At 53.0% G+C, this 21,805-nt stretch overlaps 1 protein-coding gene across 3 annotated transcripts in view; it reads right to left on the bottom strand.

The window, feature by feature from the left end:
- Nucleotides 1-21,805, bottom strand: part of TRIP4 (thyroid hormone receptor interactor 4) — a 51,133-nt gene that overhangs the window by 5,259 nt on the left and 24,069 nt on the right. Inside the window, exons 12-13 of one of the 3 annotated variants that reach the window (XR_008749844.1) lie at nucleotides 16,810-16,912; nucleotides 11,763-11,943 (exon numbers count right to left, since the gene is read on the bottom strand). Coding sequence is in view for 2 of the 3 variants with exons in the window: in XM_055819048.1 (XP_055675023.1) it covers nucleotides 12,091-12,191; nucleotides 16,810-16,912 (204 nt within the window). In the remaining variant the exon portion in view is untranslated. Of the gene's footprint in view, nucleotides 1-11,707; nucleotides 11,944-12,009; nucleotides 12,192-16,809; nucleotides 16,913-21,805 lie in introns of those variants that run through there. The other 2 variants (XM_055819044.1, XM_055819048.1) reach the window with 2 other exon arrangements.

The following is a 21,805-nucleotide window of genomic DNA, read 5'->3' as shown; positions in this document are numbered from 1 at the left end:
CTGCCATCCGCTCATGACCTTAAAACACGACCTTTACAGCAACATTCAGCAAGACTACAGCACACAAAGGAGTCCAGCAAAACTGTAGATACAAGATAAGGGCACATGGTGCCAGATCTCAGCCTGGCTGTGTTTGAAGAAAACACTTCACCAGATTAGCTACAACTCAGTTTTTTCTTATTGGCACTTCTTTAACCTTGATGCCAAACAGGCACTGAGGAACAACTCAGTCTAGGGCTGAAAAACCCAACACTCTTGAACATGGCTCAATAGCAAAGCTGCCCTCACCAGACCCCCTCACTTCCCTCAACTCCCAACAAGCCAAACATCACCAATACACAAAGCATACAGAAAGGCAGAAAACTAAAAGGATGAAATGTTTCAGGCCTTCCTTTTAAAACATCACAAAATGGGGGGAAATGGAACAAGTTTCTCTTTAATCCTCCCACCACTCTTGGAAGCATCACCACCAAAGTCCCAATTTTTCATTTGTCATGCCTCCAGAGCCTGCAGTTCTTCAGATTTACAATTATTTGATTTTGATGTCTCTCAACCCTCACATTTTTTTCAAGCTACCTACCTCTGTACAGAATAAAACACGACTCACATTTCCTCCACCAACACACAAGGAAGTCCAGAGCTTCATATTTCAAGAAAACTAATGGCAAGAGAAGCATCACTCAAGTGCGTGGTCCTAGCTCAAGCAGGAGGCACATAATACCTACAGACCCATACGAAGGCACCAAATGTCACTTAATTTCGTTCCCATGAAGTACAGCAGGCAAACATCGCCACCTCAGCATGCCTACTTGCTCTCTGCTGGAGTCAATTCTCTGATGGGAAGCTGAGCTTTGCACCATCACTACACGCAAGTGTGAACATATGTGTCAACACGACCCCAGCTGTAGAAGAATAGAGCAAACCAGGTTGGAAGGGACCCTGAAAGGTCACGTGGTCCAACCTTTCACAGGAAAGAGAGCCCAGATGAGATTATCTACCGCCCTGTCCAGTTGCATCTTGAAAACCTCCCATGATGTAGACTCGCTGGAGGATGTGGACCACATCCCTATGGAGGTTGTTCCAATGAACAATTGTTCTCACCATAGAAGTTTTTCTTATGTCGAGATGAAACCTCTCCCGTGCAACTTGTATCCGTTGTCCCTTAACTTCTCCATGTGGCTCCCCGTGAAAAAGGGAACCTTCACCCTCACTGTAGCTGTCCATGAAGCCCAGTGACTTGCCTGCCTGCACAGCCCTCCTGCAGAGAGCTGACAGACCTCCTGCCAGGCAGCAGCTAGGTTTGCAGGAAAGGTCACAGTGGTGGGATAAAGCAGCAGCACAGACAAGAGGAGCATCAAGCACAGCCAGGGCAGATGAGAGTCGTGTCAGTGCTTCATTACAACTCTCGCGGCACTGTCCTGTGCAAGGCACGTCCCCTTCCCGAGCCTCTGCTGCAGAGATGAGCAAGTAGCAGCAAGGCTCAGGCTTGGCTTGTTCCTCTGGACACCCGATGGACCGTAGCCTGCTCATCCAAAAATGCCAGGCTAGACTTCTTCCAGCAAGTGTGACCTTGCAGACTTCAAAATCTCTGACAGCTGAAAATGGTCAAGAGCTTTATCAGCAAGCCCAGCACACAGATCCGCATCCATAAGCATAAAGTGGTGCCCAGAGCTCTTTAACACTCAGCTGTACTGGGAGGGAGGAACTGAAAAACACACATGCATGGGAGAAAAAGCATTCAGTGGGTAAGGTAACAGAGCCAGCTTCCTCCCTGCAAGCTTAGCACTCGCATCTATCCTGAATTAGGGATACCCAGCAGGGATTCACCCCTCACTGTTGTGTGGGCACACTGGAAGACACCACCATGTGCCTGTCATGACCAGACCCGCAGCAATGGTTTAACACAGCCCCATCTTCACCCAAAGCCTGCATCACCCGCGATCCCCATGTGCCACCCTGCACAACTGCAGGTGTCATGGTGTCACAGGCATGTGCCACACAGCAGGTGCCTGGCAGGCACAGGCACCACAGAGCGGAGGCATCACCACAGGGTTTGCCTGTCGAAGGCTGACACACAGACCATTGGCAGCTACATGGTGGCAAAAGCAAAAAGCAACCCTGTGAGCAATAACTGGCTAGGATTAACTCAGAAGTGCTTCAGATGAGTCTAAGCTAGACAAGTCGGCAAGCTATGGCTCACCGGAGGTGCTGCTGGCAGCACCAGACAGCCCCAGTGCTCTACTGCCACTGCAAAGCCCATTCTTGTTGAACCCAGCCAGCCATGCCGCTGCTGGCTGTTGCCAAAAATAACATTAAACACTCAAAACAGGACATTTGAGCAAACGTTTGGCACAGAGTTCTGCATCGCAATGCTTCCCATAGGGACAAACCTGGAGGGTGATTGTCCCTCGAGCAGAGCTGGCTTCCACCAGTAAAGCGGAGCAGCCGTGTGGATTTAAGACTGGTCTGGTTACACCCTTGCTAACCCCAACGCAGAAGCGAACTGATTTACAAGAGGCTTAAAGAATATCTGAATCAGTGGCCTGTCCTCATGCACAGCCTAGAGAGCGCATATAAAAATAACCAGAAAGGCTTACAAATTTCAGATAAAGCTCCGCGCAGGCTGGAAGACTGCCAACAGCCTGAGAAAGTCAGCAGCAAGAGGAAGCAGCAAGATGGATGTGACCAGGAAAGATCCCCGAAGCATCAGTCACAGAGATGGGAAGAAAGAAGAGCTGGCAAAGACCAAAGACAACCAATGGGCATAAATAACTGCTGGAGTAAGTGCTGGAAAACAGCAGCTCACCCTTTTCTCCCTGCTTGATCAATGCCATCAGCAGGGTTGCAGAAAGGTACCCACCGTTTTGGCAGCAGCCCGAGCTCCTGGGCATTGGTGGGAGCAGAGCAGGCACCTCTGAACCCGCTGTTTGTACCCTTTCCTTTAGGGGCTTTGGAGGTGGCGTGGCTCCTCGCCTTGATCCCGGCCACCCGAACCCCGTGGTGGTCCCAGTCCCAAGCTGGGGCTCTCGTGGTGGCAACGACAAGGGTTTCCAATGAGGATCGTCCTCCATGAGAAAGGGAAACCATCAGCTGCATTGGCAGGCACAGGGAGGGCTCTGTGCAGGTCAGTGTCTCATTTCTGTCCTCTCCATCCAAAGGAAGAGCACCAGAGTGACCACAGCTGAGCTATGCCCAGCTGAGCAGCATCTCCCAGCCACGGCCCCACCTTGACAGGAGAGGGTGGACAGCAGTGCAATTTGGAGAGGGTGGACAGATGCTTGCTTACTCACCCCCAGGTTGCTCCCAGGGAAAGAAGAGCTTCTGGGCTTTATTTTTTCTTTTAGGAGAAGAGCACGCAGGCAGTCTTGGCCATTTCCCAGGTTTCAGAAGAGGACAAACATCTCTCTGCTGCTCCAGAAACGAAGGAGCCGCCACTTCACCTATTAAAGCCTTTAATTCCCTTCATTCAATAACCAATTAGGGCACCCTGGCTACACGAGCTAAGGCATCATTTGCAGCAGAGGACCGTACATGCAGCTGTAATCTCTCTTGCTGTCAAACCATCAGCCTGGGAACACTTTAGGAAAAAACAACCAGACTGGGAAGTAAAGGAGGAGGGAAGGCATACACAGACAGGGACAAATGCAAGCAGAGTGAGTACCACACCAAGAAATCCCTTTTATTTTTTTCTCCCTGGGAGGGATAATAAATAGGTGTATTTCACAGATTAATAAAGCACATTTGCAAAGCTATGATATACATCAGAAAGTTGCTAATTCACGCTAATGACCCATTGCAAATTGCTGAATTTTGTGAATTAGCCAGCATGCAAAGGAATACAATAAAAACCAGCAAGAACCATGCATCAAAGTGTACTTGGCTTGTTTTGGTAGCAGTAGCTCACTTTTAATTACTTGTGGCAATAGGTATGGAGGGAAGGTAGAGATCAGACATGAAACCCCCAAAAAGCAAACTGGGAATTTTCACGACAAGAAATTTCACCATGGCATCAGCTACTAAATCTTTGGGGAAGAAGCAGTAATTCTCGTGGAGCTTAGTAAGACTATACCTCTTCAACTGAATTCATGGCGGTTAATGTTAGCTAAGTCATTACACACCTCATTTTCACTCCTTTAAAAGCTGCAGAGCAGACTCCTCCCAGGCTGCCCTTTCTTCCCCTGGAGAAGCACCGGGATAACTCAAAGCCAAATCTTTGGACTCGTCTGAACCAGGAACACTCCATTTAATCAAAACCACAAATGGGCCCAGCAAATTTATTAAAATCACTCTCATACTACCTTGGTTTTTTATCAATAAATTGGTGTAGCCACACAAAGAGACGAGATGTCATACGTGATGTAGCACTGTACAAAAGATATCACCCTTCCAGACATCAGAAGAGTGGCCAGGCAGGAACAGCTCGGAGGGAAAATCCAATGCCACAAAACCTTCGAGCATCTGCAATGTGCTTAGGGAAGGAGCATAAAGGGACAACATTATCTTCCCATTTTCTTTCTTTTTGCAGCCCACAAAGAAGGAAATTAATTGTAGAAGTTGAGCATTTATATACAAAATATCAAGATTCTCTGGAAATTACCCTTATTCATCCACAAAAATGCACTCACATCATTTTATACCCCTTCTCTACACACACACACCCCTCGCACAACATCTGAGCTGATGCTTAAGCAGCTACATCAGTAATTTTTCTGTATGTGAAGGACACTCAGCTGCAGCAAAAGCAAAACCACCTCTTGACCTCATCTCAAAACCTGATTTTTCACCAAAACCCAGGAGTGAAATAGGTGTTTCCTTTAAAGAAATTATATAAATTAAAAAAAAAAAAAAAAAGAAATCACACAAGCAACTAGAGTCACAGAGTAAGTTTCCCAGATGGGCAGCCCTTCCCTATTTTCTCTGCTGTAAGACTGTCAGAGCAGAACCTCATTCCTTCCTGTGAAACCACATCACACCACAAGGCACTGATCCTCATTAGCAAGGAAGCACGTCTGATATAACTGCACAGCAAAAGAAGCCACATCCTAGTTGGATCTTCTTTTCTCCCTTCCCCAAAACCAAGCAGCACCCCTTCCTCACCTGAGCCAACCCAGCACAGGGACAGGGAGCAGACCAGCTGCTGCCAGGGTGGCCAAAGCTCTGGTTCAGCTGCTACCGATGAACTCCCAGGGCAGCTGCATGCTCTGAGCTGCCTCATGTACCCACCCTTGATCTTAGAAAAGACCCTTCACACCCAGGTGAGCTCCTCAACATACCCTCCTACATCCCCAAAACCCTGCTGGAGTCAGGCGCCCCCATGCAACAACATCATCCTCCCTCCAGCTGCTACCACCACAGCACAAGCATCGAAATTACCACTTTCCCAAATAAGCCAGCAAACTTCATGGAGAAAGGACTGGCTCTCCCCATACCCAGAGAGCCCACGTGCACTTGACGTGTGCCCATGAAGCATCAGAAGCAGCTTCACAGGAGAACTGCAGGCAGCCCAGGCCACCTCCAGGTGCTTCAGGGACTTTGGTGCTTCTGAAAACACCTATCCACAAACGACCATCAGCTGCAAATAAATATGGGGCAAGTTTGGGAACAGACCTGTGACTCTCCTCACCCAGAGGTCAGGGAAACTTCAGCCCATATTCTGCAGCAAACCTCAAATATAAACATGGACCTCACCTTCAGCTCAGTGGGAAAGCACCCCATCTCCTGCAGACTACCCAAATCTGACCTGCTTGTTGCGTTCACTGTGTACATGCAACCCAGCACGGTTAAACTGTCACCAGCCCCTGGCAAGGTCAGCTGCGGCCTCACCTCTTTTTGGTAGGGAGCCAGCATGTGACACGATCCCCGCGAGCATCTGCCTGCTCGCTGCCTGTCCCCGGCAGGTCCCTGCCTCCAGCTGGGGAAGCCAGCCAGAAGCAGCAGTGTCAACACTCAAAGGGCATAGCTGTGCACGCACACTGTCACACATCCCCGAAACAACATACCTGGGACCATAAATACCATCTTATTTACATAATACTCTGGATAAAGGGGACAAAGAGGCTTACTGCATTACATCTGGGACTAGTATTGCATCAGTGCCCAGAGGCCCTAATCTGAATCTGAGCCCTGCCACACCAGGTGCCCCGGGACAGCAGCAAGGTGCATCCCTGCTCCCAGCCCCTCCAAGGTCGACAGCAACGCCATGCAGTCCAGCTCCTCCTCTTCCCTCCACGAGCAAGCAGAGAAAGATCCCTTTTTAGGCAACACACACTGAAGAAATGCCAAGTAAATCACAGTGTTAGGCACAACACACAACTCTGGTGCCCAACCACCCTTCCATCGCGGCCAAGCCTGAGGAGCATGACCCCAGCCACGGGTCTCCAACCTCTGCCACGACATGGACTCATGGACATCGACTCTGTTTCAGATGGGGTACCCACATGCAAGTGCTAGAAAGATAAGGCAGCTTCTAGTTTTCTTTAATTTATGGACTTCAAATTAAAAAGATACTGTAAATATAATCTGGAGGATTCAGCGCAGCTCTCAAAGAGAATAAACCAGACAGAGTGAACTCTGGTCCTTCCTTCTTGTTCATACGTAATAAAGATACACGACCTGTTAGGTAGCTCCAACACAGCATGAGAACCCCTCAGCTGCCTTTACACCCTGTGAGCCCTTTCTTCCTGAAAAGGCAAATTTTCAGCTCACCTAATGGTTTAAAGGGAAAAAGCGTTAAAGGCAGCAGAAGCAGATGCTGTGCCCACTGACATTAGACAAGTCGGATGCAGCAAGCGTGAGGGGACTTTGCAGCCCTGCAACTGCAGAGGGATTATTTGCAGTTGCCACACAGCCCGCGGCACAGGGCTACAGACAGACAAACGTCCCTTATTTGCAGGAGCTTCTCCCCAGGAAAGGAAGAACGCTGTTCTCAGCACGCGCAGAGACACCTACGTGTGTAGTAGACACTCACACACCAGCCCCTCCAGCTAACGAGCAGCCTAATGGCGACCCACAAAACACACAGACCCTCCACTGGAAACCAAGTCCAAGTGCCCAACTTGAAAAACGAAAGAAAGAAAATCCCCGTGTCCTGGCCATACTTTATTACAGATCATTACAACCTGCTTGATAATTAATTTCCTCTGGTGGCTCTAACTGGCTCACAGCCCTTGTCCTGAATGCGAGGCCAGTTTAGGTGAAACATTAAATCCTCATCCTTTCGCATCACTGAGACAGCTGTGCTCCCAGTGCTGCACATGTCTCCCTTCCTCAGTGAGCTCTACCCCACAGGGAGAGGAGAAAACCTTGCCGGATGAACGAGGGCATAAAAAGGCAAGGATTTCTGTTTTGAGATCGAAACAGCTTCAAAATAATAAATTATATATTATTTCTGGTCAAGAGCTAATCAATAAAATACACTGACTGGATTTTCTGAGTGCCATGCGTGTGTGGTCATATACTGCCAACAAAGAGCTAGAAATGTGCAGCATAATCCGGTGCTGGAGTCATCGCACAAAGCGTGGCAATAGGTTTTCCTGAAGATGTCCAGGCACGGAAGGCTGCGAGCACCCACGCCGCCCCTGTGCATGCCGGAACCCAAAAGCCAGCTCTGATGCCGGCATCCTTAATTCTTCTGCAGGGAGTAAAAAGGATCGGTGAGTTCCTCGGCATGTGCCAGGACAAACGCGTGTCTTAACACCTCCTCCAAGGGAAAGGGCCTTCCCAGAAAGGGGGAAAAAGGAAAGGGAAAAAACCCGGCTGGGAGATGGAGGGGAGCCTGGCCTCGCTGAGCGGGCCGAGCCGGTGACCTTCCCGGCGCACGCCGGGCCCGAGCTCCACGGCAGGAGCGGTGCCCTCTCCGCTCCGTCCCGCTCGCGGGATCCAGCAGCCCTTACGGGACGCCCGGCCGGCTCGGCCACGTTGTCACTGACCGTGTCGCCCCCGGGACCGGCCCCACCAGCAAGGGCTCCGGCGTGGCGGCTCGGCCGCTCGTCCTGTGGCACCGGGGCACCCGGCGGCCCCCCCGGTAGCAGCTGAGGGGGCCGGAGCCCGGAGCCCGCTCCGAGGGGCTGCGCCCGCCCCCCCGCCGCGCACGCACAGCCCGTGCTCCCCAAACGCCTTTGGGAAAATGTGACCCCGGGAGTCCCCCGCGAGGGGCCGCGACCCCCCACGGCACCCCGAAAGGGCTGGGGTGCAGCACCCCGGGGGAAGCAGCCCGCCCGGGGCACCCCAGGCCCCTCGCCTCCCAACCCTCCGTGCACAGACGGGGGAGCAAGAGGGGGCGACTCCCCGCCCCGGGCCACCGCTGCCCCCTCAGAAACGCATCCCGCGCCCAGCCACCCCCAGACCTGCCCCGGCGGTGACCCCGCACGCGGGGGATTCCCCCCCTGCAGCCATGGGGGCTCCATAACCCCCCCCACGCACCCGTGGCGGTGGGACACGCGGGGGGCCCAGTGTCCCCCCCCGCGGCAGGGGGATCCGCACCCCACGCACACGGTGAGACCCCCGGGCACACAGCCAGGGCGGCGGGGGGGGGGGGGGGGGGGGCACAGCCGGGGAGACCCCCAGGCCCACCCGCTCCCTGGGTGCCCCCGGGCCTTCCCCCCGGCGCCGTAGCCGCGAGGAAGGTGACCCCCGTGGTGGCAGGGGGGTGACCCCGCACTTCTGGAGGGTACCCGACCCCCACAGACGGGGGGGGGGGGGGCTCTCCCCGACGGTCACAGGGGGGGCACACACCCCCGTCCCAACGGTCACGGAGCGACGCCCCCGGGACACGGCGCCGGCGCCCAGCCACGGGAGGGGGCCTAAACCAGCCGGGGGGGCTCGAAGGCCGCAGGGTGGGTCCCGGCCCCAACGGCCGCGGGGGAAGGCCCCACGGCCACAGCGGGGGGAACCCGAGCCGCAGCGCCGCGGCGGCAGCAACCACCCGGGCCCCACGGTCACGCGGGGTAGCGGGGCCAAGGCCCAACGGCCACGGGTGTCCCCGACCGGCGCCCCCCCCCGCCCGCACACTCCGCCGGGGCGCCGCGGGGCTGGGCCCGCACTCACCCGGCTCCGCTCCCGTCCCGGGCGGCCCTAAGTCTCCTCCATGGGGCCGCCTGGCCGCTCCGCCGGCAGCTAGGGGCCAGCCGCCGGGGCCGCCATGCCACCCGCGCCTCGGGCCGCGCCGCGCCGCGCAGGCCGCGCCGGTGTCCGCCTGGCGGGGCGGGGCGGGAGGGCGCTCGGCTCCGCTCGGCTCCGCTCGGCTTGGCGGGGACGCGGCAGCCCGGAGCCGGAACCCGACCGGCGGCCGGAGCGGGGTGGCGCGGGCGCGGCGCAAAACCCGGACGGCGGAGTCCCGGAACGGGAGGGCGGAGAACACCGCCCCCGGCGGGCGGCAAACGCGGCGCCGCCCGCACAAAGGGGGCGCCGGCGCCCGACAGCCGCGGCCGGAAAACACGGAGACCGGATCGCGATCGGGAGCCGGGGCGCAGGAGCGGCGAACAAAGCCCGGAGCGGAGCAGTTCCCCCCCCGAGAAGCCGGAACCGCCGCGGTGCCACCTCGGAAAGCGGTGGGGGGAAGCACCTTTCTGGGGGTATTTCACACGCTGCGGGGGGCCGTGTGAGACCCCATTGCCCGGCACGGGACAGGGTGAGCGACCCGTCCTGGGAAGCAGTGCCCCGAGACGGGGAATTTGATGGGCATTGGTTGTGATGGGCAGGTCACGAGCCCCACAGTCCCTTTGTCCCACGGGGACAGTACAAGACCCCACTCTGTCACAGCCTTGTCCAAAGGCGCTGCGCTGCGCTCCTGGGATGAGGAGCGGGAGCTGGAAACCCCAGGGCTGTGGCATGTGGAGCCCAGCCTGGGTGCAACCCCTGGGTGCTGAGCACATCCTCCCTGGGTGCTTCTCCACCCTGGGTGCCTGGTGTCCTGAGCATCCTGCTCATCCCAGGCCGTGCCGGTAAGGAGCAGGGCAGGGCAGCAGAGACATCAGTGACTTATTGTGAAAGACATCCACCACATAACCAGATGCTCCTTCTCCATGCACCTGTCTTCTGCCTGGAAGAGCATCTCCCCAGCCTTGGCCCCACAAGCGCTTCCTTTGGGCCAGCTGCTTAAGTGTCGATGCCTTCCACCTCCAGGAAAGATGCTCCAGGGAGCTGCAGGCAGCTCAGGCAAAGCAACCTCAGTGTCCTGCCTCTCCCACCCAGCCACCAAGGCCAAGTCCTCTACTGCCTCCTTCCCCCCACAGCACCAGGACCACAGGATGCCACCCCAAGTCCCCTGTCTCTCTCCAACTCCACTCCTATGGGCATCACTGACATTTCCCCTTGCTCTCAAAGCACACGGACCCAAGAAAGGAAGACCTCCACAATACTTGAAGAGAAAAACATGCCAGGAAGCCACCGGTGTCCCAGCACAGCAGACTGGGACCACACTGGTGGGACACAAGTGACAGGACAGGCTGGTGGATGGGGGATGCAGCCAGAGGAAGAAGGAAGCCGCAGAAGCCCGTCTCCCTCTGCCGTGTCAAACAGCAGCTCCCATACCACAACCTCCATGCTGTGCCTGGGCGACTCAGAGTTGAAACACCCACAGAGGTTTTCCAAATGAGGAATGATGTGGGTGGGCATTGAATCCAGAGCCACCATTGCCAGCATCTCAGAGATCCCATAGGCAGCAAAAGGAATGAGAAGACAACACCTGGAGCAAAGGACAGTGCTAGCGGGATCATTTCCAGCGCTGCAGCATCCAGCTGCTGAGTTTCAGGGGGTGCAGGCAGCTGCCACGAAGGCTTCACACCCTCCTCCTCTCTGCTGGGGTAGTGACAGGAACAGAGGCAGAGGGCTGGGACAACCTGCAACCAGTGATCGCGCCAAGCAGCTGAGCCAGCAGCCCTGCTCTGCTCCCCACCATGTCCCTGAGCAGGAGGGGGGATGCTAGCAGTGCTCTGGGGTTGCTCTGTCCCCTCCGGAGCAGGGTGGGCTCCAGGGAAGGAGGAGGAGTACTTAGACCACAACAAGGCAGAGCCTGGAGCAACATGGCAGGAAAAGCTCACAGCCCAGTGAACACAAATGTGTAATGAGCACAGACACAGCAATGCGGGGAGATGCTGAATATGAAGGATTAAAAAAAGAAAAAAAAAAAAGGAGAAATTAATCTTATTCATAAGGTAGGACAGGTTTTTAACTCCAGCACACAGCTGCTGGAGGGGGGGCTCAGCTTTGTGGGGTGGCTGCTGCTTTGATACAAATCAGGAGAGAAGGCTGGGCGCTTCCCGGTGATGGTGATGCCAAGAGTGCTCCTGTGAGCAGAAAGCCTCCGAGCAGGAACAGAGGCCACCTCTCGCCCCGAGTCCCCAGCTTCGGCAGGGCTCAGGCTCTCTGGCTGTTAGGAGCCATCCCTCTCATCCCCCAGTTCCTTGCTCTTCTCCTATGAGGCCATTGATGTGCCTGACCCCCTCCAGCCAAAAAGACCCTGAGGCACATTTTGGGGAGGGAGATGCTGCCAAAGCCAGGATGGAGCTACCTCCTGCCTGCAGAGATGGATGGAGCTGGGCTGGACGCTGCTCGCGAGCTCCCCTTGCCCGTCCTGGGATCTGGTGCTCACAGGAGATGTGGAGATGCCAGCGCTTGGTTGAATCCCATCCTGTCAAGCCCCATCTCCCACCCACCCTTGTCCACAGTGCATGACTTCCCGGGAAGCACAGGGCTGTTGGGCAAGAGCTCAGTGAAAACACATCTCTTTTAATGCTTTTGGAACACAATGGATAAAGCAATACCTAAAAACTGTGGGATCTGTCTTGCACCTGCTTTCCAGAGTTGAGGATCATCCTGGCACCCTTCTGTGGCAGTCAGGGTGCTTCCTGGGAACAAAGCGCTGCTCCCCCGAGGCTCACCCCATCGATTTCTGCTTCATTAACCCCTTCTTTGCTCCCTGATGGATCTTTGCATCCAGCTTCCCTGTAAAGAGGGGATTAAAAAAAAAAAAAGAAAAGAAAAAAACACAACAAATTCTCATCACTCTTTATTTTTAAATGCTATTTGCAATGCAAATAAGCTGGAGGCAGCAAGGTCTCCTAGTTAGTGTGTTCCTGTCACATTCAATTATCATGCTTGAGGAGCCAGGCGTTTCCAGCCACCATGGCCTCCCTCTGCAGGCGTGACACCGGAGAGCCAGGGGCAAATATGTCCAACATGGCAAAGAGATGCTGAAGAGGGAGAAATTCAGCAAGGTGGAGAGTAAATTAACATCTAGTACTTGCCTGCCTGCCACTACCAGGGGGGAAACCGATCCCTTCGCTTGCCCGCAGGATGCATGTCAACACATTTGAAGGAGATGGGAGACCATCAAGGACCATGCTGCAGTCATGTTTCTTCACAGTGTGGCAGAAAGCTGGGCTTGGGGACAATAAACCCTCAGCTTGGGGATGTTGATGCAATGGGGCACACAATGTCATGGGGACCAACTGCTCAGTGCTGCCAAGTGCCAGGTTGGCGGCGTCCAAGGCCACCAACTGGGAGGGCCATGCTGCCTTTGCCACTGGGCAGTGCCTCTGGGAGCCCAGGTGCCCATGGCCAGCTGCTCCAGTGGGACCCACAGAAAGCACTTGCCTCCCCTTGTCCTTCACAGCCCTTTGGTGGCTTTGCTGCCAGCTCCGCTTTCCTGCCTGGGAGAGGAGCAGGACACCAGAACACGAGATCTGGGGAACTCCTGTAGAAGAAGCCAAAAGCCAGGCACAGCAAGCAAGCCAGGAGGGAGATGTGCTGCCTCAGAGGAGCATCCCTGTACCCCTCTCCCTGTCTGTAAAAAAGCAAGCATGCTCCCGCTCTCCCAGGCAAAGCTCTCTCCTCCAAAAGGGAGAGGAAGAAAAGGAAAGTGACCTTAAGCGATGCAGCACGGCAAAGACCCAGCCTCCCAGAGAAGCTCTGCTGTCAGCCAGCACAAGTCACCTCCTCTAATGCCATGTCTCCCTGGGAACTCGCCTCCCTGCTCCTGCTCCCCTGCATCTTCCCATCCTCCAAATGCCAGCCTCATCCTGCCTCTGTCTGTAGCTGAGAGCAGGGATGGGACTCCAACACAGACCCCATTCTGAGCTGGGGAGGGTGGCCCCAGTCCCTGGGGAGCATCTCTCGCACCCATTGGGAGGGACATGGGGGTCCGCTGTGGTCACACCGTCAGGAAGGTAGGCAAGGGGATCAGAGTTTGATCCTAAGGAGATGGACAGACAAGAGCCCATCCCAGCAAAATCCCAGTGAGGTGAATGGAGCCAGAGCTGGCAGCACTTCATCCAGGTCCCTCAGCATTATCCCTCGGGGGGATCAATCCTGGTACCACCCTGTGGGTGAAGCACAGCCCATGTGGTCTCTGGGACCACTACATTCCTCCAACCCAGCTACAGCACACAGTAGACCTAATCCCTGGTGGAGACAAGAACCACTAGGCTCCAAACCAGTCCCACTTTGGCCACTGCTCCAAAAACTGCCAGTAAATGCTCATGTGCCATGAGAAGCAGGTGCTTGTCCAGAGAAAATGGCTCCAAACCAGCCAGAGACCATCACCTTCCCTTCAAACCAAGAAAACTTCTCGATTTCAGCCCAACGAAGAGCCTGACAATACTTTTCCCAGCAGAGGTAGGTTACAAAACAGCTTTGCTCAGGATGTCCCACCAGGACAAAACAGCCTCCCTGAAACCAGTCTTCCTCCTTCAGCTTGGGTTTTGGGCCAGCCTTCCTCCTGTCTGAGCCTGAGAAGGAAGTAAGTTCAATGCACCAAAACCATAACACGTGTGAAAAAAAGACATGAGCAACAGTTTGCAAGTCACCATGCCATATATCCCTAAACTGAAACACAGCTACGGTCAGGCTGAAATTAGGAGCAGAAACACCAGCCCGCAGCCCATGGGACACAAAATGCTGTCTGCAAAATTTCTCCACCGTCACAAATGAGAAAACTAAAACTGAGGCCAAGCAAAAGGGCAAAATAGGGCATTAATGGGAGCATCTGTTTTCAGACAGCGTTCTTGTCCTGTGCCGTAGTTAGGAGGTAGAGGAGATCCAACACCCCCTCTGCCACCCTCTGTGGGAGAAGACTTCTCCTACCTGCCTAAGGGTGGGGAAGAAGCCCCCTCCTTGCAGTGGCTGGAAACAGCAATGGGCACCCTACGTGGCTGAGCCAGGACAGCCAGACTGTCTGGAAGCAGTGTGTCAGACCACTGTGTCACCAAGCTGTGGGGTTTTTGGCAGGAGAAAGGCAGCAAGTTCACGCTTTGCTCCATGCTCTGGTCCCCCATCACCAACACTGTGTCATCTCCAGGGCTAGAAGCTTCATATTTACCATGCCTGCCTGCTCCTCCTGGACCCCAAAAGTGATCAGAAGGCTCCTCTGCTCTGCCAGCTGGCAAACATAAAACACCACACAGGTAACCTTTAGGAAAAGGCTAAAAATAAGGCAACAGCCCCAGGGTCCCCTTCTTTTTCCACTCAATGATTTAAGGACTCTCATTTCACACTGTGACGTGTCCCTTCACCCTCTCCTTTACACTCTTCCAGCCGTCGGCTGTTGAAGAGTGGCTTCTGAGCGATGCTTGAGGGAGGCTTCAGGGAAGCTTTGCCTGGATTCAAGGAAATCACCCCTGAGAACTGCCAGGAAGCTTTGTCCTCAAGTGCTAAAACTAAGCAGGAATGTGTCTGGGGAAAGCCATGCTCCCAGATGCAACACAAACACAGTACTCATCCCTTCCACACAAACAATAACCCTGGCAGCAAAAATTGAGCTACGTTACTTCTTTTTTTCCCCTCCCCATGCTGCTAGAAACAGCTAACTTGCAACAGAGAAGCATTCGGATGTCACTGTGGCAAGGTCCATGCTGTTATCTGGCAAGGAAAACCACTATGGCTTGGCTTCCCAACAAGACAAACTGGCATTTTGTCATGGTTTGAGCCAGGCTTCAAGAAGACCGGGGCAGCCGGTGAGCTCAGGTGGGGACATGAGCCAGCACCTTCCCCCTGCTCTGCTTCCAGCTTGGAGAATTAAGCTTTTGACTGCCTCAGATGTAATGCCAGCTCCTATTAAAACAGCGCCTTACTCCAATGAAAGGTCAAAGGCTTCCCTGCTCCTTCCCAAGGCTGTCACAAATATCACCCAGACAGACGATGTCCCCTCCGGGAGGTGAATATGCAACTCCACAGTCTCCCCTGCCGCTGCTCTCATGACAGCTCCTGTCGGGATGGAGGGCAGGAAAGGCAAGGCCAGCAGCAGGAGCAGGCAGCACAGCCAGCCGCCAGCACAGCCAGCTTCCTTCCAGGCTGTTAGACTGATCCTTCTCCAAGCAGGAAAGTGTCACAACACAAAGCAGACAATGTGACAGATGGGGAGGGGACTGGCAGCACCTGCACCCAGCGAGGCAGACAAGCAGAAGCCGGCTGCCCTGTGCTCACACCACACAGCAGCTTCCCCTTAGCCACCACCGGCTGAATGCAGGCAGATGTGGCAGTGAAGGGGCATGAGAGCACCTGTACAAGAGCAAGGAGAGGTTAAAACAAGGGGAAAAAAAAAAAGAGGAAAAAACCCCACAGCAGCTGCTCCAGCACGCCACAGCAATGAGGCTGTTCTACCGCAAAAAGATGTTTGCATCCTAAATAACTCGGTGCAGCCCTGCCTGCTCACTGGCACACCGGGAAAGACCTGTCCCTGCAGGAGGACAGTGCCACTAGCAAGATCCAAGTGCTGCAGCTCACCAAGCACCGTTTTTCACCATTGGCTGAACACACCTCCCAGTTGTTGCTACAAAGGCTGTGAAGAAACCAAATCGTTTTGCCTTCTCAGTACCCCAGCAGGGCATGAATACCCCCAATACCCAGGAAGAGACTGAAGCCGTGGGAGAATGGTGCTTCTCCGAGCACAGATGGGAAAAAAAAAGCTCTCAAAAACAACAGAAAAAAAATCCTACACTGTGCTTCAAAAGCCCTTACCTAACTGGTACTGAGAAATACTGCCACCCCTCTGCTACTAGATAACTACTCCTAGAGAACCACACTGCAAATGAGAAAGAAAACCCAGTCATCAGCTCTGCTAAACAAACAGCCAAGACTATTTTTGCTTATGCTGCTTTTAGCCCATCAAATTAATTTTTCACATCCCCTGAAAGCGTGTACAGTGCCTTCTCCAGGCTGTGTGGTGGGGAGGCTGCTAATAAGGATGGAAGCTACTGCAGGCTCCCCAGCTGCTGCATCCCTCCTCCATCCTTTTTACAGCAGCGGGTAGGAATAACTGGCAGCCTGCAGAGGGGCTGGTGGGCTCATAAAAGGGACTAACAACACTGGCAAGCAGAGCACGGACAGATGCTGCGGTGCTTCCCTGCAACTCTGCCAGGACACCCCATCATGCTGGCCTACGGATGAAGAACATCCATCTGGCCCTGCAGCTCTTGCTGCTTCAAGTCCTCACCATCCTCACAGGCAAAAGGGTAATTTTGAACCACAGACAAGGAGCTAGCATGGGTCTGCCTGAGCATCGCCGCACTGGCTCGTATCCTGACTCAGGCTGATGCCAGAAGCGGATCAGCTGCAGACACAAGCGCTCTTTGACTCCTGAGTGTTTGGAGAGGCAGGAAGAGGCATGTATTTAGAAGGAAGCAACATCTGGGGAAAGGGGAACCAAAGACAAAAAAAAATATTACAGATGTATTCAAGTCATTAAACAAACACCTACAGATCAAAGAGCACAGGGCAAAGGTTGCGAACTCATATGGCAAAGGCAAGCAGAGATGGTGATGAGAGCAGGCATGAAAGGCCAAGGGGGGCATCTGTGGAAACTTTACTACTTACAGATTTTGGGTTTTCCTTTGATGGGAAACTTCACAACCATCTCCTGGGGATTAGTGCAGATAAAGACAAATGGAGACCCAGACTCCTGGCTCAGATCCGGATACTGCAGAACACAGAGACACACAGAAAACAGAGTCAGGCAAACTGCCATGGGTTTGGAAAGAGCTCGACAATCAGGAGCAGAGAAATCATTATTTAAGAGATGGGTTATATCTAGGCTGTAGCAGCTCAGACTAAACCAGTTCAAGAACTTTCAATGAAAAAAAAACCAAACACCCATTGCAGCTTTGGATCTCAATCAGTGAGCCCCTCTCTAAGTCTCTTCTCATCATGCCTCTGCTAGAGCTTGCTCCCTTTTCGAATCTGCTCACCAAGCTGCTTCCCTGTGTGCTCCTTAATCCTTCTCAGCCCCCTTTAGCACCGACCTGTGTTTCACTGCCTAAAAGGTGTGGTTTCACACTTGCCTTAAGCTGATCTAAAGCACGAGGCATCAACAGAGAGGCGGCTGGGGATCCTGCCAAGCTTGCCTTGCTTTGTGCTGGGACAAGCATGAGACCAATTTTCAGTCCAACGCATTCCCAGATTCAGCTGACCAGGGATGTAGGTACCCCCACTAAACCCCTGCCAGTCACGGGCAGCACACCAGCACCTCAACCGAAACAGCTTGGCAAATCCAACAAAATGATGACCAGCAAAGGGTGGCCACCTCTTCTGTTGAAGCAGCTGTCCCAGCTACAGGTACTTCTACTACAGATACCCCACCTCTTCCCCACAAAGCTCAGTCCAAACACAAGGGCTTTGATATTTGGAGAATGGGCACCATCCTGCTGTGGGGGACACAGCCCTTGAGATTCCTCTGAATGTAAAGGGCAAGCAACAGAAAAATGCTTGCAACACACCAAGCTGATGGCTTGGAGAAGCCAGCCATCTCCACACAAGGCTGTCTCCAAACATGGAGTCTACAGAGAGATTTCACTGTGATGAAGACACAGGGGAATTTTAATAGGGAGAGAATAAACAGATTGTTTCTCTCATTAACCATGGGGAGAAAAAGGAGAGAAAAAAAAACACTCAATGAGGGAAGTGCACCAAGGTCCTCTGGATGCAGCTCAGCCTCACTGGTGTTTAGAAGTGAAATGCAAGACAGTAATAAAAAAATGCATATGCCAACCATCACTTCAGATTCTCCATTAGCTACAATGCTGTGCTGACAGGGTCAGAGGTGACAGCATGCCATGAAGGTGCTCCAGCCCAGGAAACCCTGTTCAAACAGACTGCCAAAGTGGGTTTTTTTCTTCCATGGGAAAAACTGCTGCCTTTTTTTTTTTTTCTTTTTTTTTCCTTTTCTCCCCTGCCTTTCTCAAGCAGATCTGTCAAGGCTGCTGTAGGGGACAGGATGCCAGACCAGATGGAGCAGCGTGTCCTGGCAAATCCCCCATTTGTTACTAACAAATGACTCCTAGGCTGAGTGTTTGAAAAGCTCTTACTGACCTGCCAAGATGAGTTTGGTTTTGCCCTGGAACAGCTGGGCATGGAGAGGGAAGCAGGGAGCAACCCACCCTCCCTGTGCTGTAGCAGGGTTTGGCAGCATTGCCAGCAGTTAGGGGAGATTTACAGAAGCCTGACACTAGGATTGGATCAACCGGAGAAAGCATTTCCAGCCCCTCTCATTTTACAACAACGTGTAAGAGCTGTTCACCGAGCAAGAGAGAGATGTACGTGCACTTAGCTGCTCTGTACAACACCCGCGCTGGAGGAGAAAGAGCCACACTGATCTGCATTGCACGCGGACACCCTGCTGTACCAATCTGGGGTTGGACAGGTTTCTTCCTCTTTTTTTTTTTTTTGGCTGAGCCATGTTACTTGACTTGCTTCCACTGCTCCATGCCAATGCCAAGGATTTTCATTTCCCATTTGCAGGGAAGAAGGATCTTGGAAGGTTAGAAAGAGCCAACGTGAATATCCCCCACCAATGCCTGGTAAATGCAAAATGCTGGCACTGCTTTATTGCTCTCAGCATCACGCGGGTGACTAGTGGCCGCTCTGCAGCCAGAGGACCTGACCTACTCTGCAGCTCTCACAACAGCACAGCCTCTGAAGGTCACACCATAAAGCAGGGGGTGTAAGTCACCATCCAAATCTGGTCGCAGAGATAGTCCATCCCCACTCTACTACATACGGTTCAACCAGTGGCTTCTTCAACCAGGTTGTGTGTCTGGAACCAGTGTGCCATAGAGGTCTTGCTGCCTGGAGTACAGCTGCTTCCTGTATCTCCTCAGACACCATCTCCTAGGTGGACCTGGACATCACCATGTCCCCCCCACACACACACCTTACAATCCCACACACAAGGAACATTCCCTTAACAGGCACCCTGGCATCAGCAGTAAAAGCAACAGTGAGGTTGGTTTCTCTACTGACAGCTTTCATCCAAAACCAGGATCAAACCTTCAGCTCCAAAAGCTTCCAGCTCAATCCAATCCCAAGGCTGAGGCGGATGCCACAGCTGTGACTTGGGTTTACACTTCCACACTGCAGCCTTTTATCTTTGCTCACAGGGTACATTTCTGTATGTGTGCCAAATCTGTTCACGTCTTGCATTTTAAAAGCCTTGGTCCTTCCTCTGGCATCTCACTCCTGGGAGGCAGGGAAGGAGCCTCTTATCAAGCTGCTACATTTAAGGCTTCCTATTGTAGGGAAACATCTTATCCCATCCTGGTAAACAACAAAAGCAGAATATTCCTGCCTGCCAGAGGTGAGAAAAAGCTGTAACCCTTTCCTCTGCCTAGAGACAAGATGCTCCCAGGTGGAGAGATGAGACTGAGCTCCCACAAGATGCTGAGCCAATCTAATGTCCAGGCTCCCCTCTTCCCCCAGTCCCTGCCACAAGTTAATTCTCCTCATTCACCTGCAGAAATTTAGGGAGTTTTTGGGTAAAGTCAGTTTTCTGCCAGGTTAATGGACCAAACTGCTCAAAGAAGGGTCCAGCGAAGCAGGTGAACAGCAGGAGTGTGTGGCCAGGGGCTGGTAGGAACAGAGACTCCTCTTGGAGAGCAGCAAAAAATTAGATGTGCCTGCTGCACCCTTGAAACCACTGCCTGCAAACTGAATAGAGAAACAGCCAGATATGATTTTGCCACACATCATGAGGACCACGACCACAGCCTCTCCCCAGCACACCTATAACTAGCTGCCAATATTTCACGTTTAGAAACCACCTCCATGGACCTCATTCCCTAGAGGTCACTGGAGCTGTTAGTATTTCCTTCCCAAAATTCGTTGTTATTTAGTCCCTTAAACAGTGCTTGCTCTTAATGTCATGCATGACCACCATGAGCAACATCACCTTAGCCACCACCAACTCTATCTACGCTATCTGCTCTGGTCGTAACAAGACCAAGACAGACAGCATCTGAATGGCAGCACTCCTCCACCTCTGTGGCTCTTTCTGCAGCTTAGCTAGGACATCGGTACCTACCTGCCCCGTGCCAAAGGTGCCTCTCCTATTGGCAGCTACTCAGCTGGCTTCTGGTCTCAGCAGAGACGCTGCCACCAAAACACCAAACACGTTCTTGTCCCCATTACATTTTCCAAAGCTGCCCAAGTGTCTAACAAGTAAAAAACCTAATTTCTCAATGTCGCTGCTGTAAGACATCAGTCAAATCACTCTACAATTTGCAACGTGGTAAGTTTAGCAGAGGGAGAACAAACTTACTCCCAACTGCTACACCCCACAAGACAGCAACCACTGTCTGAGACTTGTAGTAAAAGTCCAAAAGCCACATCTACTGAGCCAGAGAGAGAAGGCAGAGCATATCCCCAGTAAAGAGGATCTGCAACAGCAGTTTTTTAAATAAAAGGTCATCTTGGAGAGAAACACTCTCCCTCTCTACTGGAGACCAAGAATCAAAACCAGCCAGGAGTCTGATGGGAGATGTTCCTTCTTAATTTCAATGGCACTCATCATTATAATCTTGAGGGTGTAAATAAGACAGGTGCCAGTACTCCAGGCTTTGACACTGCCTCTACTAGGAAGCAAGTTAGCATTTAGGAGAAGATGGTTAAAAAGGCTTTCTACAGCAAATATAGTCCAGAGGCCAGGTTGTCCCTGAAGAAGAAAACCCACCCTCCTCCAATCCTGCAGAGGAGCAGGAAAGCTTGAAGGAGAGGGCTTATGCAATATAACTATGGTGTAAAAAAAAAAAAAAAGAATGATTCAGCCTCCTTTCAGACCTTCTGCCACCTTGTAGCAGGCTTGCAACGAGACAGTTTGGAGGACGGTGGGCTCCGTGGGCTGCGAACAGCAGGCACAGCTTACCAACTGCTGCTCCAGCCCACTGCTTCACACAGTCAAAAACCCCACGTATACTCTCCATACATTGGCATCCACGCAACCACCACCCTCCCTGCTCGACCCATCTCTGCGACCACACTGGTTGGGCTTCAGTTTGCTGCTAACAGGTTTGTAAGACCCTAGCTGTGAAGAGATTAGCGGGGGGAGGCGGGGGGGAAGGCAGCTTAACACACAGAAAGAGCTCGAGGTTAAATGTAGCATCTGAGTACAAGCTGGAAAAGGGAGCTGAGCACTGAGCTCCTCCAAAAACTGGCCATCAGACCCACCCTCACATTCATCCTGGCTCTGGAGCTAGCGCTTTGAACATATATTAAGTGGCTATCAGATGTCCACAACAGCCACCCCAAGCAAGCTGCAAGCAGGGATAATTGCTAATGAATGTTCCCTACACTTTGTTTTCACTATCCCTCATCTCCCATCACCAGCTCATCACCACCAGAAATAGCAGCAGGGCTGTCAGTCTCCCCACTCCACAGCCCACAGCAAAAGAGCAAAGGAGGGGACAAGCCAGCTTGGAGCCAACAGAGACACAAACTCACCTTCTCTGACACTTGAGAAAAACAAAAAGTCCTGCTAATTCCCCCCACTCCAAATCTGTTAAAGTAAGTATTTTTGTTTTCTGATTTGGGTAAAGCCTGCAGC

The sequence above is a fragment of the Falco peregrinus genome, chromosome 1 (assembly GCF_023634155.1).
Source record: "Falco peregrinus isolate bFalPer1 chromosome 1, bFalPer1.pri, whole genome shotgun sequence".
In the NCBI taxonomy this organism is placed as follows: domain Eukaryota; kingdom Metazoa; phylum Chordata; class Aves; order Falconiformes; family Falconidae; genus Falco; species Falco peregrinus.
Note: the sequence above shows the minus strand (reverse complement) of the source record. Positions and strands in the feature narration are given on the sequence as shown.